Genomic DNA, 12,512 nt, shown 5'->3' with positions numbered 1-12,512 from the left:
GCGCCCGACGTCCGAGCGCTTCCTCGCTCCGCCGCGCGCGGAATTCAAAAAAGGAAATGTGAAAGCTGAGGCAAATCAACCGGCCAATCACAGGACGAATAAAAATAACGCATGGCTATGCGTTGTAATTTCGAGCAAAGATAAGGCAGTCCGGAAGATGGTGAGATGCCATAGGGCAGGCTACTAATGCGCTAATGCAGGGCGGTAGGATGATGCTCTACGGCAGGCTGATGCCCCAAGGGCGGAATACGACGGACACCAGACAAACAGACTGGAGACTCGGTTAGTTGTAGGGGACTAGCCGATCGCCGCCGCTTCGCGGCGGTGTGTGTGTGGTTAGTCGGAGCCGGTTACGCTCGCTGTTCCAGCTCGCTCCACTAATCGCGATTGCCCCCTCTGCTTCGCTCCGGAGGGTGTACCGTTCGTCCCAATCCGTTACGCTCGCTGTTCCACCTCACTCCACTACTTGCCATATCGTTCGTCCCAACCCGTTCCGCTCGCTGCGCCAGCTCCCTCCACTGCTTGACTTCCTGTTGGTCGCAACCCCTTACGCTCGCTGTTCCAGCTCGCTCCACTACTTGGCCTACTGTTCATTGCAACCCGTTACGCTCGCTGTGCCAGCTCGCTTCACTACGCTGCCTACTGTTCGTCCTACCCCGTTACGCTCGCTCTTCCAGCTCGCTCCACTACTCGCCATACCGTTAGTCACAACCCGTTACGCTCGCTGTGCCAGCTCGCTCCTCTACTTTGCCTACCATTTGGCACAACCCGTTGCGCTCGCTGTGCCAGCTCGCTCCACTACTGAATATACCTTTTGTCCCAACCCGTTACGCTCGCTGTGCCAGCTCGCTCCACTTCTTGACCTACCCTTCGTCCTACCCCGTTACGCTCGCTGTGCCAGCTCGCTCCACTACTGAATATACCGTTTGTCCCAACCCGTTACGCTCGCTGTTCCAGCTCGCTCCACTACTACGCGATCGCGTTCGGTGCTCGAATGTCCAGCATGCTTGGCGGTTGGTCGTGCTTGAAGGTCCTGCGAGTCGCGTTTGAAGGTCCGGGTTCGCCCCTGTCCAGCGCACGTCTTGTATTTCGCGCGCTGTATCGCGAAATGTGTGTGGCACCCCGAATAGCAATATATTCTAACAGAGAGGGTTTCGGCCAATCACAGAGCAGTAATAATATATTATGTATTTATCCAGTCAACGCTCAGGCCCAGAAGGTCGTCGTCTAATAACTTTAGGGCCTATGTATAGGTTGCTATGTCGCACACGCAGCGCACCGTCGTCGCTGTGCGGCGCTCGCGTCCTGTGGGGCTCGCAGCGCCCGACGTCCGCAGCGCTTCCGTCGCTCCGCCGCGGCCGCGAAATTCAAAAAGGAAATGTGAGCGCTGAGGCAAAATCGGCCAATCTCAGGACGAATAGATATCACGCATGGCTATGTTGTAATATCGGGCAAAAATAAGCCAGTCCGGAAGATGGTGGGATGCCATAGGGCAGGCTACTAATGCGTTAATGCAGGGCGGTAGGGCGATGCGCTACGGCAGGCTGATGCCGCAAGGGCGGGATACGACGAACAGGAGACAGACACACCGGAGACTCGGTTAGTTGTAGGGGACTAGCCGAGCGCCGCCGCTTCGCGGCGGTGGGTGTGGGTTTGGCCACAGTAGTGTGGACCGCCCGCCTCCGCTTCGCTCCGGCGGGCTGGTTGGTTCGCTTATACAACGCTTTGTCGTTGGGGTATGGGTATGCCCGCCTCCGCTTCGCTCCGGCGGGCGATGGTTTCGTCAAAGGAATGCATTGCTAAAGTGAAACGCACTTCCAAAACAGACATGAAATTATGTACTTATGAAGTGTGTACTGCTGATCGCCTACTCCGCCTAAGCATCTTCGAATATCTGCCTGTACACAATGTTGTCAGTGTATGCACCGTCGTCTTCCTCCAGCTCCGGATACTCGATCAAAGCCTTGAACTTGGACCTGGATGTAACTCTCGACAGCGCCACGTAGAGCTGTCCGTGGGAGAAGCAGGGTGTCGCCAGATACAAACCTAGGTTCTGGACGGTTTGGCCTTGGGCTTTGTTGATGGTCATGGCGAACGCTGGTACAACTGGAAACTGCTTGCGTCGCAAGCGGAAGGGGAACTCGCGCGCGTCCCCATCGCTGACGAAGACGATCCTTGGAATTAGAACGTTTTGGCCTATGCGCTCGCCAGTCATGATGGTAGCATGAATAACGTGAGGCTTGAGCTGGACAACCCGTAGTCGTGTTCCGTTGCAGAGGCCCAAGTCGGGGTTCAGGTTTCTCATCATCATAATTGGGGCGCCTTCCTTCAATGTAAGCTTGTGTGGAGGAATACCGTTGATAGTCACCGAATGCAACACCTCCGGCTCGAAGAAGTTTCCTTCGTTGTCGTCATCCACTGAATCCACCGGATAGATACTCGCGGGCCTCCCCGGAGAGTCGTTCAGAGACAGCTTGGTTGATGCGGTGCACCACGGCGTTGGTAGTCGTCAAGATGGTCCTGTTGGCGAAGTACTCGTCCGTAGCAACCTCAGGATCGTTGATGTCGGCGTACATCTTATCAATAATGTTCTTCAAACCCCGTGGAACAGCTCCAGGTGTGATTTCTTCGTCTTCAATGTCGTCTCCTTCTTCGTAGATGTTGTCGATCAACATATCGCGCGGAATCTTCACAAAGTCCCTGCCCAGGGACCTGTTGACCTCGTGTCTACCCTCTCCCACTTGTAGGAGAAACTCCGAGAAAGCCGCGAGCTCTGCGGCGGTGCTTTCGTTACTTGCCGATTGTACACGCATGTTTTCCGTGAGATGCAGCTGCTTGAAGTGTCGCCATAGCGTAGATGACTTCAGACACGCGTCGATGGTCTCCGCTGGTGTGCCGCGTACTACCACCGGCAAAATCTGTCGGAAGTCACCCGAAAGTACAAATACTTTTCCTCCAAAAGGCTCCTGGTCGTTACCCATGATGTCACGCAAAGACCTGTCGACCGCTTCGAAGGCGTGCCTGTGAGTCATCGGAGCTTCGTCCCAGATAACCAAACTGGCCCGCTCGATCAACATCTTGAGGCGCGATTGTTTATAAATCGCACACGTCGACTTGTCGTTCAGCTTGAGAGGTATCTTGAACGTTGAATGCGCTGTGCGCCCACCCATGAGCAACAGCGAAGCAATTCCACTCGAAGCCACAGCAATCGCGATCTTCCCGGACAGTCGCACCTTCGCCAGGATATGCCGCAGCAGAGTTGATTTTCCTGTACCTCCCGGGCCGTCAATAAAGAACAGCTTGTTGCCTTGAACTGGCGCTTCGGCCGCCTGGATGATTTCGTCGTAAATAGCTCGTTGGCCGTCGTTCAGCTGGCTTTCTTGGTCCACAATGGCTTGAAGGGTAGAGTGCTGGTACCCCTCCAGTTCGCGTCGAATGAGGTTGTTCCGCAGCAGCGAATCCAGCACCAGCCGCGGGTATTCATCCAGCTGAGGGAGGTCAAAGTCCGCCACTACGTAGCCATTGATTTGGAGCAGGTCGTTAAGGTCCTTGAGTGTGTGGAACCTGATCATGTCTTCCTTCTCCTGTCCTTCCAAGCCCCGGTATGTGTGCGCGAAGTCTTCAGAAAGAACGTCGTAGAATCGATTCCACAGTACGCGAACCTCCGAAACTTGAGAATAAACAATGATCGTCGCGAAGAGCTGGCGGAGTTGGTACGGCATCTTGAAGGCAGCGGCTTCTTCCATACACGCAATCCATTCTGCGTCGTCTTCAAGGTAGCCCAGTTTGAGTGCGGCCTGGCGGTACGACGCATACGTAACACCATCCACTGTCCGAAGCTTGGCAAAGGACTGAGGTCCTTGCGGTGGCACAACAGTACACGCATGTAGAACCGCTCCATGTCCCGAGGGGTCACATGTACCATCCGTCCAAGGGCCGCTTGGTATTGTTTGCGTCGAACCCATCGCTTTGCCTTGTCATCCCATCGGAATAGCTTCGGAATGTCTTGGTACACCATGGTCTTTGCCACTTGGTTCTCCGGGGCCTCACTCGCGCACAGTTGGAAGAAGCGGGTCAACGTCGTGTGGCGGCCGCGAGTGAGAACTCGGCCCGGGTTGTCGCTCGAACGGAAGGTCACAAATTGCTCGTTCTCCAGGTGGATAGTCAGCTGCGCGATGGAGTGCGTCTTGCCTTGAACGGAGAAGTCGAGAAGCCGCATACATGCCTCTATCGGAGATATATACCTTGCGTTCAGGTACCGAAGAATCTCGTTGGGATCCATCCTTGCACCGTTCGACTCCCCGTCCACCGTTTCCACAGTGATTACAGCCTTGTCGGACCCCTTGTAGACGTACTTGTACAGATATTTGACCGCCGTGAGGGCCGTACAAACCTCCACGTTGATATGGCAGTTGTACTTCTGCGAAAGGTAGGGGTTGTACGGGACCACCCACTGGTTAATGGTGGCGTTGTCGTACTCCCACCCCTTGAACTTGAGTACTCCTGGTGGCCGGCGGCGACGTATGCAGACAGGAAACCCGTTCACGTTTCCTTGGGTAACCTCTACCAACGGCTTCGGGTATCCCTTCGTGCGCTTTCCGTCCTTCATGCAGGGGCTGGAGGGTTCGCCGCGCCACATGGACCATGCATCATGCAAGTGAGGATGGTCTCGTACAGCTGGGGGTTGATCTCGGCGTCCGGGAGCTCCGAAGAGCACAACTTGTCGATGATTTGTCTTGTACGCGGCTTGTCTTCGTCTGCAAGAATAATCAGAATGTGTGCGTGTGGGAGGCCCCGCTTCTGGAACTCCACTACGTAGATCCTCGCCAGAACACGTCCCAGTACGCCTTCATCCAAGTCTTTCAGCATAGCCGCTAGTTTCTGCTGCCAAACGCGGGCTACGATGTCCGGGGCGGTCTTGTGCGCTTTGGTTTGGCTCCGGTATCTTTTCCTGGATCTCGTCCCACGTAGGGTTGCACGTCATAGTAACGAAGACGTCCGGTTTCCCGTACTCCCGCACGATAGCCATGGAATCTTGGTAAGACTTGTACATGGCCCGCGGACTCCCCGAATGCGTAGCTGGTAGAACGATGCGCTTGCCGATTTGGTCCAGGAAGTGTCCCGAGCGACGCTGCGGTTCATCGGGGTGCTGGAGCGCCCCAGTTTCGCGGTTGTATTCCGTCAGTAGAGCTTCTCCCTCGCGCAGAACCGCCGTGTTTTCACTTAGAAGCGCGTCTTGAACCCCGCTGTACTGATCGGCCCGTAGTTCAGCTTGATGGGATGCCACCCAACGCAGTTGCTCTTGCTCGCACTTGGCTCGTTGATCTACGCAGTACTGCTGGAATAATCGCCCACCTTGGTGCAGTACCGACTCGTCACCGACTTTCTGGAATAACCGGTAGGCTACGTGCTCGCGGAGGGACATTTCACGCTTCTTTCTGCGCACCACGTTGTTTGCATACACGTCTGTGTAGGTCCAACCCAGTTCTCCATGCGGAAGAAGTAGTGGGTACTGCAACGGGTCATACACGGAGTGTGTCTCGAAAAGGCGCAACAGAGAGTGATCTTTTGCACACAGAAGGATGTCGCGCGGGCTGTCCAAGTTGCCATCCTCGATAAGAGTCGCCCCAACTTCCGAGACCGTTGGTAGGTTGTGGGTTCGCGGGTTCGACCTCTTCTCGTGTAGCCGGAACACCATATCAACCACCTCCTTTCCTGCTGCCTGGTCGGCGCGCAGCTTCTCCGCGAAATTGAGAAATTGTTGCGCGAACGGATTGCACTCCTCCATCATCTGCTCGATCTCCAGCAGCGTTCCAGAATCGAGGTCAGCGAAGATACCTCGGCGTCGCTCCGCTCGCTGTTGCATGTCTGGATCGACGATGTAGATCTGGGCAAACTTGGGAGGCATGGGCTCGTTTGTGAACGTATCGATACGCGGAAGTAGAGAGCCCAGGTAGTGCCCCATGGCTCCTTGAATACGATACGTGTATACACCACGTTGTCCAGCAACGCTCTCGTCTTGGTTCACGTCCCTGAAGTTGGACCGGTTGCTACAGGAAGCCCCAATCGACGTGAAGGCAAACACTTGGTTGTAGGCTCGGATGCGGCGACGAAACTCGGCGTCCGTGTACAACTGGTGCAATCGCGGAGGCGCAGCTCGTAGTGGGGGTAGTTGCACCGCTCCCTCTAAACAGCAGCCTTTCTTGGACTCTGCAGGCCATTTCCATGCGTTGCAATGAGGGCAGACCGTAGTCGGAGGCAGTCTGTGGCGCCCATCGACGATATTGGCGCCACTGAGCATGGAGACTCTGAAATCCTCCTGGTTCGCGAGTGCATGACCTCTGCGAAGGGTGCTGCGCCGTATACGCTCCTGTTGTCGCCGCTCCTCTCTCTCCTCCTCCTCTTGAGCATCGCGAACCATTGCTTGATGCTCCCGGCGGGCGGCCCGCTCCGCTTCGACCACTTCCTGGCTTAGAGCAGCCCGACGTTCTTCTTGGCGAACACGGTCACGTTCCTGTCGGCATTCTCGCTCCTCTGGGGTTTCCTGTTGTCGGCGTTGTTGGTGCCTAAGCCGATCAACCGCCTGTATAGCCCGCCGATCATTCTCCGGTAGACCCTCACGTCTCTCTGAATCTCGCGTACGTTCTCGATCGGACTCTGTTCGTAAAGCCCGGCGTACCCGCATGCGTTCTGCATCTCTACGTCTTTGACGCTCACGCTGGGATCCCGTCATGTTAGCCCTTCTAACTCGCGCTCTCTCTCTTTCGCGTGCACGGTTTCGTTCTGTTTGAGACGCTGTCATTGCTGCGCGCCGCCTACGCGCTAGCTCCGCCGGGGTTGGGCCGGGAACTTGCTCCGTTGTGCTGACATCGGCCGCTACAACTGTAGAATCAACAGGCGCCGCTGCCTGAACCGGAGGCTGTTCTCTGCGGGCTGGCGGAGGCTCAGCAGACGTGTTCTCATTCGCAACGTGACTCTCGACTGTCGTGACCGTTGCGACCCTCTCTGTCACGTTCAGCGCTTGCAATTCCTTGTTCAAGTTGTATCGTTTAGCCCTCCGACGTCCCTGGCGGCGTTTTTTAGCGGCAGGCTCCTCTGGGGCAGCGGGAGTTGCGTTGATGCGCTCGTTGTCTCGCAAGGCCTGTTCGATCTCCTCGCGCGTCCTTTTCCTTTTCGTTCGACCCATTTTGACCTACGCACACGCAACAGAGTCACATGGCGCGTTAGACATAAAGTCTAAGAACACCGTCGCCATTTCCAGGGTCCTATACACGCGCCCTGCCGCGGACACAGAAGCGCAAATAGGTGCGTCCACCTAGAGCGCCGGTCCCATACACGACCACTGGCCCGGAGATGAGGCAGGTCACCCGGCTTCGCCGAGATCTGCCCCATTTACCCCGGATTGGTATGAGATTTCCCACGCCGCTGGCGGGCGGACGTGGGCACCTCAGGGTCGCGGCTCCCAAGAGCGGTCGCTGCGGCAAGGGCACGCGAAATCCTACGTCGGCGGCGGGTGCCAGCTGCAGTCTTTCTTATCATCTTAAAATGGGTATTGCTACCCACTTTAGAGAAAGTAACGGTCAGTATAGTGGAGAGCTGCAGTACCCAAATGCCATTCCCCAAGGTAATTAAACCCGAGGTGCAGGTAAGTGAGCAATGTTGCAGATTCGGGACGGCCTGCCTGGCATCTGTGCACCAACGGGGGAGTCTCGACTACATGGCCGTGTCGTGGAACCCACTGCAACTCCCCGTGGCCCCACCGGAAGTAGGCACCAGGCCGCCCTTAATCCCACACTATAATACCTCGACTGCCCTGAAGGTACCAGTTATCCCAACAGGCGGAACTCCCGAAACCGACACTTCTATTACAGTTAGGAAACTATGTAGCTAAGCGTACCTGAGTCCCTGTGCGGCGCTCGCGTCCTGTGGGGCTCGCAGCGGCGCCCGACGTCCGAGCGCTTCCTCGCTCCGCGGCCCGCGGAATTCAAAAAAGGAAATGTGAAAGCTGAGGCAAATCAGCCGGCCAATCACAGGACGAATAAAAATAACGCATGGCTATGCGTTGTAATTTCGAGCAAAGATAAGGCAGTCCGGAAGATGGTGAGATGCCATAGGGCAGGTTACTAATGCGCTAATGCAGGGCGGTAGGGCGATGCGCTACGGCAGGCTGATGCCGCAAGGGCGGGATACGACGAACAGGAGACAGACACACCGGAGACTCGGTTAGTTGTAGTAGACTAGCCGAGCGCCGCCGCTTCGCGGCGGTGGGTGTGTGGTCAGTCATAGGCGGTTACGCTCGCTGTTCCACCTCGCTCCACTATTTGTCATAGCCCCCTCCGCATCGTTCCAGCGGGTCTACAGTTCGGCGCAACCCGTTCCGCTACTTGGCATACCGTTCGTTGTAACCCGTTCCGCTCGATAAGCCAGCTCGCTCTACTACTGAACATACCGTTCGTCTCAACCCGTTACGCTCGCTGTGCCAGCTCGCTCCACTACTTGACTTCCTGTTGGTCACAACCCGTTACGCTCGCTGTTACAGATCGCTTCACTACTGGATATACCGTTCCTTGCAACCCGTTACGCTCGCCGTTACAGATCACTACACAACTTGGTCTACAGTTCGTCTCAACCCGTTACGCTACTGAACATACCGTTCGTCTCGACCCGTTACGTTCGCTGTGTCAGCTCGCTTCACGACTTGGTCTACAGTTCGTCTCAACCCGTTACGCTCGCTGTGCCAGCTCGCTCCACTACTTCACTTCCTGTTGGTCACAACCCGTTACGCTCGCTGTTCCAGCTCGTTCCACTACTTGGAATACCGTTCGTCGTAATCCGTTACGCTCGCTGTGCCAGCTCGCTCCACTACTCGCCATACCGTTCGTCATAACCCGTTACGCTCGCTGTGCCAGCTCGCTCCACTACTTGGCATACCGTTTGTCACAGCCCGTTACACTCGCTGTGCCACCTCGCTCCACTACTGGACTTCATGTTGGTCGTAACCCGTTACGCTCGCTGTTCCAGCTCGCTTCACTACTGGATATACCGTTCGTCTCAACCCGTTACACTCGCTGTGCCAGCTCGCTCCACTACTTGACTTCCTGTTGGTCACAACCCGTTACGCTCGCTGTTACAGATCGCTTCACTACTGGATATACCGTTCCTTGCAACCCGTTACGCTCGCCGTTACAGATCACTACACAACTTGGTCTACAGTTCGTCTCAACCCGTTACGCTACTGAACATACCGTTCGTCTCGACCCGTTACGTTCGCTGTGTCAGCTCGCTTCACGACTTGGTCTACAGTTCGTCTCAACCCGTTACGCTCGCTGTGCCAGCTCGCTCCACTACTTCACTTCCTGGTGGTCACAACCCGTTACGCTCGCTGTTCCAGCTCGTTCCACTACTTGGAATACCGTTCGTCGTAATCCGTTACGCTCGCTGTGCCAGCTCGCTCCACTACTCGCCATACCGTTCGTCATAACCCGTTACGCTCGCTGTGCCAGCTCGCTCCACTACTTGGCATACCGTTTGTCACAGCCCGTTACACTCGCTGTGCCACCTCGCTCCACTACTGGACTTCATGTTGGTCGTAACCCGTTACGCTCGCTGTTCCAGCTCGCTTCACTACTGGATATACCGTTCGTCCCAACCCGTTCCGCTAGCTGTTCCAGCTCGCTCCACTACTACGCGATCGCGTTCGGTGCTCGAATGTCCAGCATGATTGAAGGTCCAACGTGCTTGAAGGTCGTGTGGGACGTGCTTGAAGGTCCGGGTTCATCCCTGTCCAGCGCACGTCTTGTATTTCGCGCGCTGTACCACGAAATGTGTGTGGCACCCCGAATAGCAATGTATTCTAACGGAGAGGATTTCGGCCAATCACAGAGCAGTAATAATATATTATGTATTTATCAAGTCAACGCTCAGGCCCAGAAGGTCGTCGTCTATTAACTTTAGAGCACATATACAGGTTGCTATGTCGGACACGCAGCGCACCGTCGTCGCTGTGCGGCGCTCGCGTCCTGTGGGGCTCGCAGCGGCGCCCGACGTCCGCGCGCTGCGTCGCTCCGCCGCGCCCGAATTCGAATTCAAAAACGGAAATTTTACCGGGGAGGCAATTTCAGCCTATCACAGCACGAATAGATATATCGCAAGGCTATTTTTGTAATATCGGGCATAGATTAGCCAGTCAAAAGGATGGTGGGATGCCATAGGGTAGGCTACTAATACACTGTCGCCAGGCGGGAAGGGCGCTCCCCCGACGATGCTCTACGGCAGGCTAAGGCCCCAAGACAGAGAACCGACACACAGCAGACAGACTGACAGGATACTCTGTTAGTTGTAGGGGATACCAAGGTCCAATTATGCACGAAACAGGTGAGTATCCCGGTGCAACCGATCTACGGTTCTGATGAGAATGAAATTCAACGGTTCACGTGATTTTTCAATTGTCATTTTCCGGTTACTTCCCGCCTCTCATGCGAGGCCCTCCCCCCTCTCATTTTCCCCCTTCTTTGGGCTAGCGCCTGCCCAAGCATGGGCCTGGATAGCGGTGCTGAGTTAGATGAGCAGACGCTCAATGGTGGTGATAGTGACCTCATCGACGAGCGCTTTGGCGACAGCGCTTCGGAAGGCTAACGCTTTGCCTGGAGCGACGCGCTTCGGAAGAAGAGTTCATGCTAGATAGCGCGCGTGAAATGATGGTGGTACTGGGATTTGCATCGAGAGAATTCAACGACAAAACTCCGGCTTTGCCTCCGTGATACCTTGTGATACCGTGAACCCCGCAAAGGTTCACGAGGTTCATAATATGGAGGTATCACAATTTGATACTTTTTGTGATACCTCATGCATGGCTATGTTCTTGTGCGCCTTGTTCTGTCAGAGACGATTATGTTCGCAGGTATCACGGATGGTACCAAAATCTACAGTCTCCTTTCGTGTATCGACGCCCTTTCTCGTACCCATCGGTAGACCAGCTGGCAGTGTGGATAAAGCCGCGGCTTTATTTTGGGCTTTTCGGCTTTATTGATTTTTTAGCCGATCGGCTTTATAAGCATTATTAGTGGGGCTAGAGGCAGCCAATATCCGGACATTACCGGACAAGTCATACCTAATTGGGCTTGTTATATTTTGTAGATTACACAGCCGAAAGAAGGAGAATCGTGCCATCACCGAGCTCTTGCGGGAGGCAGGCGGCTCCTACGCGGGCCACACCGCGCTGGAGATCAAGTTCCACCTGGTGCCCTCGGGCATCCTGAACCCGAACGTTTTCTGAATCATCGGCAACGGACGGCCTCCAACTCAAACCACGGCCACGGTGTCTCAAGCGTATTGCGCTCCATTTCGTTGAGTGCTGCTCGGCCTCATTTCGCATTTTGCACCGAGCCGAGCAAGCTCCTGCAAACAAGTCTCTCCACTTCACCGTCAAGGCACCTCCCACGCACCCACCGAAAGCATGAGGTTCTTCACCACTGCGCTCGCCGTGTTCGTGCTGATCGCGACGACCGCCAACGGCTCGCCCATGCTTCGCATGGAGACCAAGAGCAAGAAGGGCAAGTCTAAGACGGAGTTGAGGCCGACGACGAATACACCCAGTAGCAGGACCAGATGCAGCAGCAAAACCAGATCCAGCAGGACCAAGCTCAGCAGCAGGACCAGAGCCAGCAATTGGACCAGACCCAGCAGCAGTCGCCCACGACCAAGGCAATCAGCGACTGTCACCTCACGGGCACCTACAAGAAGGGCACGTCCTTCGTGTCCTGCAGCTCGGTTCCTGCCGGCATCACGATGGGCCTAAGCCTGGCCAAGACCGGCGCCACCATCGAGTTCGTGGGCACCTCGAGGTTCGGCACACTGGAGTGGGAGGGTGCGTGAGCGGCGCGGACGTGACGGTCAAGGGCTCCGGCCGGAGTCCGGCGTCCTGGGCGGCCAGGACTCGTGGTACTGGGAGAAGGGTCAGTCGATCGCGCGCCTGGTGTTCTTCAAACTGAAGAACGTCATCAGCCCGACGGTGTCGGGCTTCATCATCAAGAAGATGTCGTTCCGCACCTCCAGCATCGTGACATCCAAGGACATGATGTTGAGGGGCTTGACCATCGACAACCGCACCGGCAACGGCATCGCTAAGAACACGGACAGCTTCGATCTGACCAAGAACGACCACATCACTATCACAGGCAACAAGATCTACAACCAGGACGATTACCTGGCCATGCAGTCGAGCGCTAACACGGTCTTCAGCAACAACTACTGCTGCGGTGACACGGCATTTCCATCGGTTCACTGGGCGGCAATGCCGTGGACCAGTCTACGATCGTGCAGGGCCTGACGGTGCAGATCGAGAACAGCGACAACGACATTCGCATCAAGACCATCATCGGCCTGAAGGGCCTGGTGCCGGACGTCTAGTACGCGCAGAACACGTTGTCGAACGTGAAGAACGCCATCGTGATACACTCGGACTCCAGCAAGGCTAAGGGCGGCTACACGGACTCCCCCACGAGCCGAGTGGC

General features: G+C 55.9%; 2 protein-coding genes across 2 annotated transcripts; both read left to right on the top strand.

The window, feature by feature from the left end:
* Positions 1-11,607: 11,607 nt before the first annotated feature.
* Positions 11,608-11,874, top strand: IUM83_19499 (putative polygalacturonase; the record flags this gene model as incomplete). Its single annotated transcript, XM_067944551.1, has 1 exon — positions 11,608-11,874. The coding sequence occupies one exon, from the start codon at positions 11,608-11,610 to the stop codon at positions 11,872-11,874; it is 267 nt and encodes an 88-aa protein (XP_067797766.1).
* Positions 11,875-11,920: 46 nt separating this feature from the next.
* IUM83_19498 (putative polygalacturonase) lies at positions 11,921-12,408 on the top strand (the record flags this gene model as incomplete). Its single annotated transcript, XM_067944550.1, has 2 exons — positions 11,921-12,232; positions 12,307-12,408. 2 exons carry the CDS (start codon positions 11,921-11,923, stop codon positions 12,406-12,408), a joined length of 414 nt encoding a protein of 137 aa, XP_067797767.1.
* Positions 12,409-12,512: the final 104 nt, after the last annotated feature.

Source organism: Phytophthora cinnamomi, assembly GCF_018691715.1.
Source record: "Phytophthora cinnamomi strain GKB4 chromosome Unknown Contig13, whole genome shotgun sequence".
In the NCBI taxonomy this organism is placed as follows: domain Eukaryota; phylum Oomycota; class Peronosporomycetes; order Peronosporales; family Peronosporaceae; genus Phytophthora; species Phytophthora cinnamomi.
Note: the sequence above shows the minus strand (reverse complement) of the source record. Positions and strands in the feature narration are given on the sequence as shown.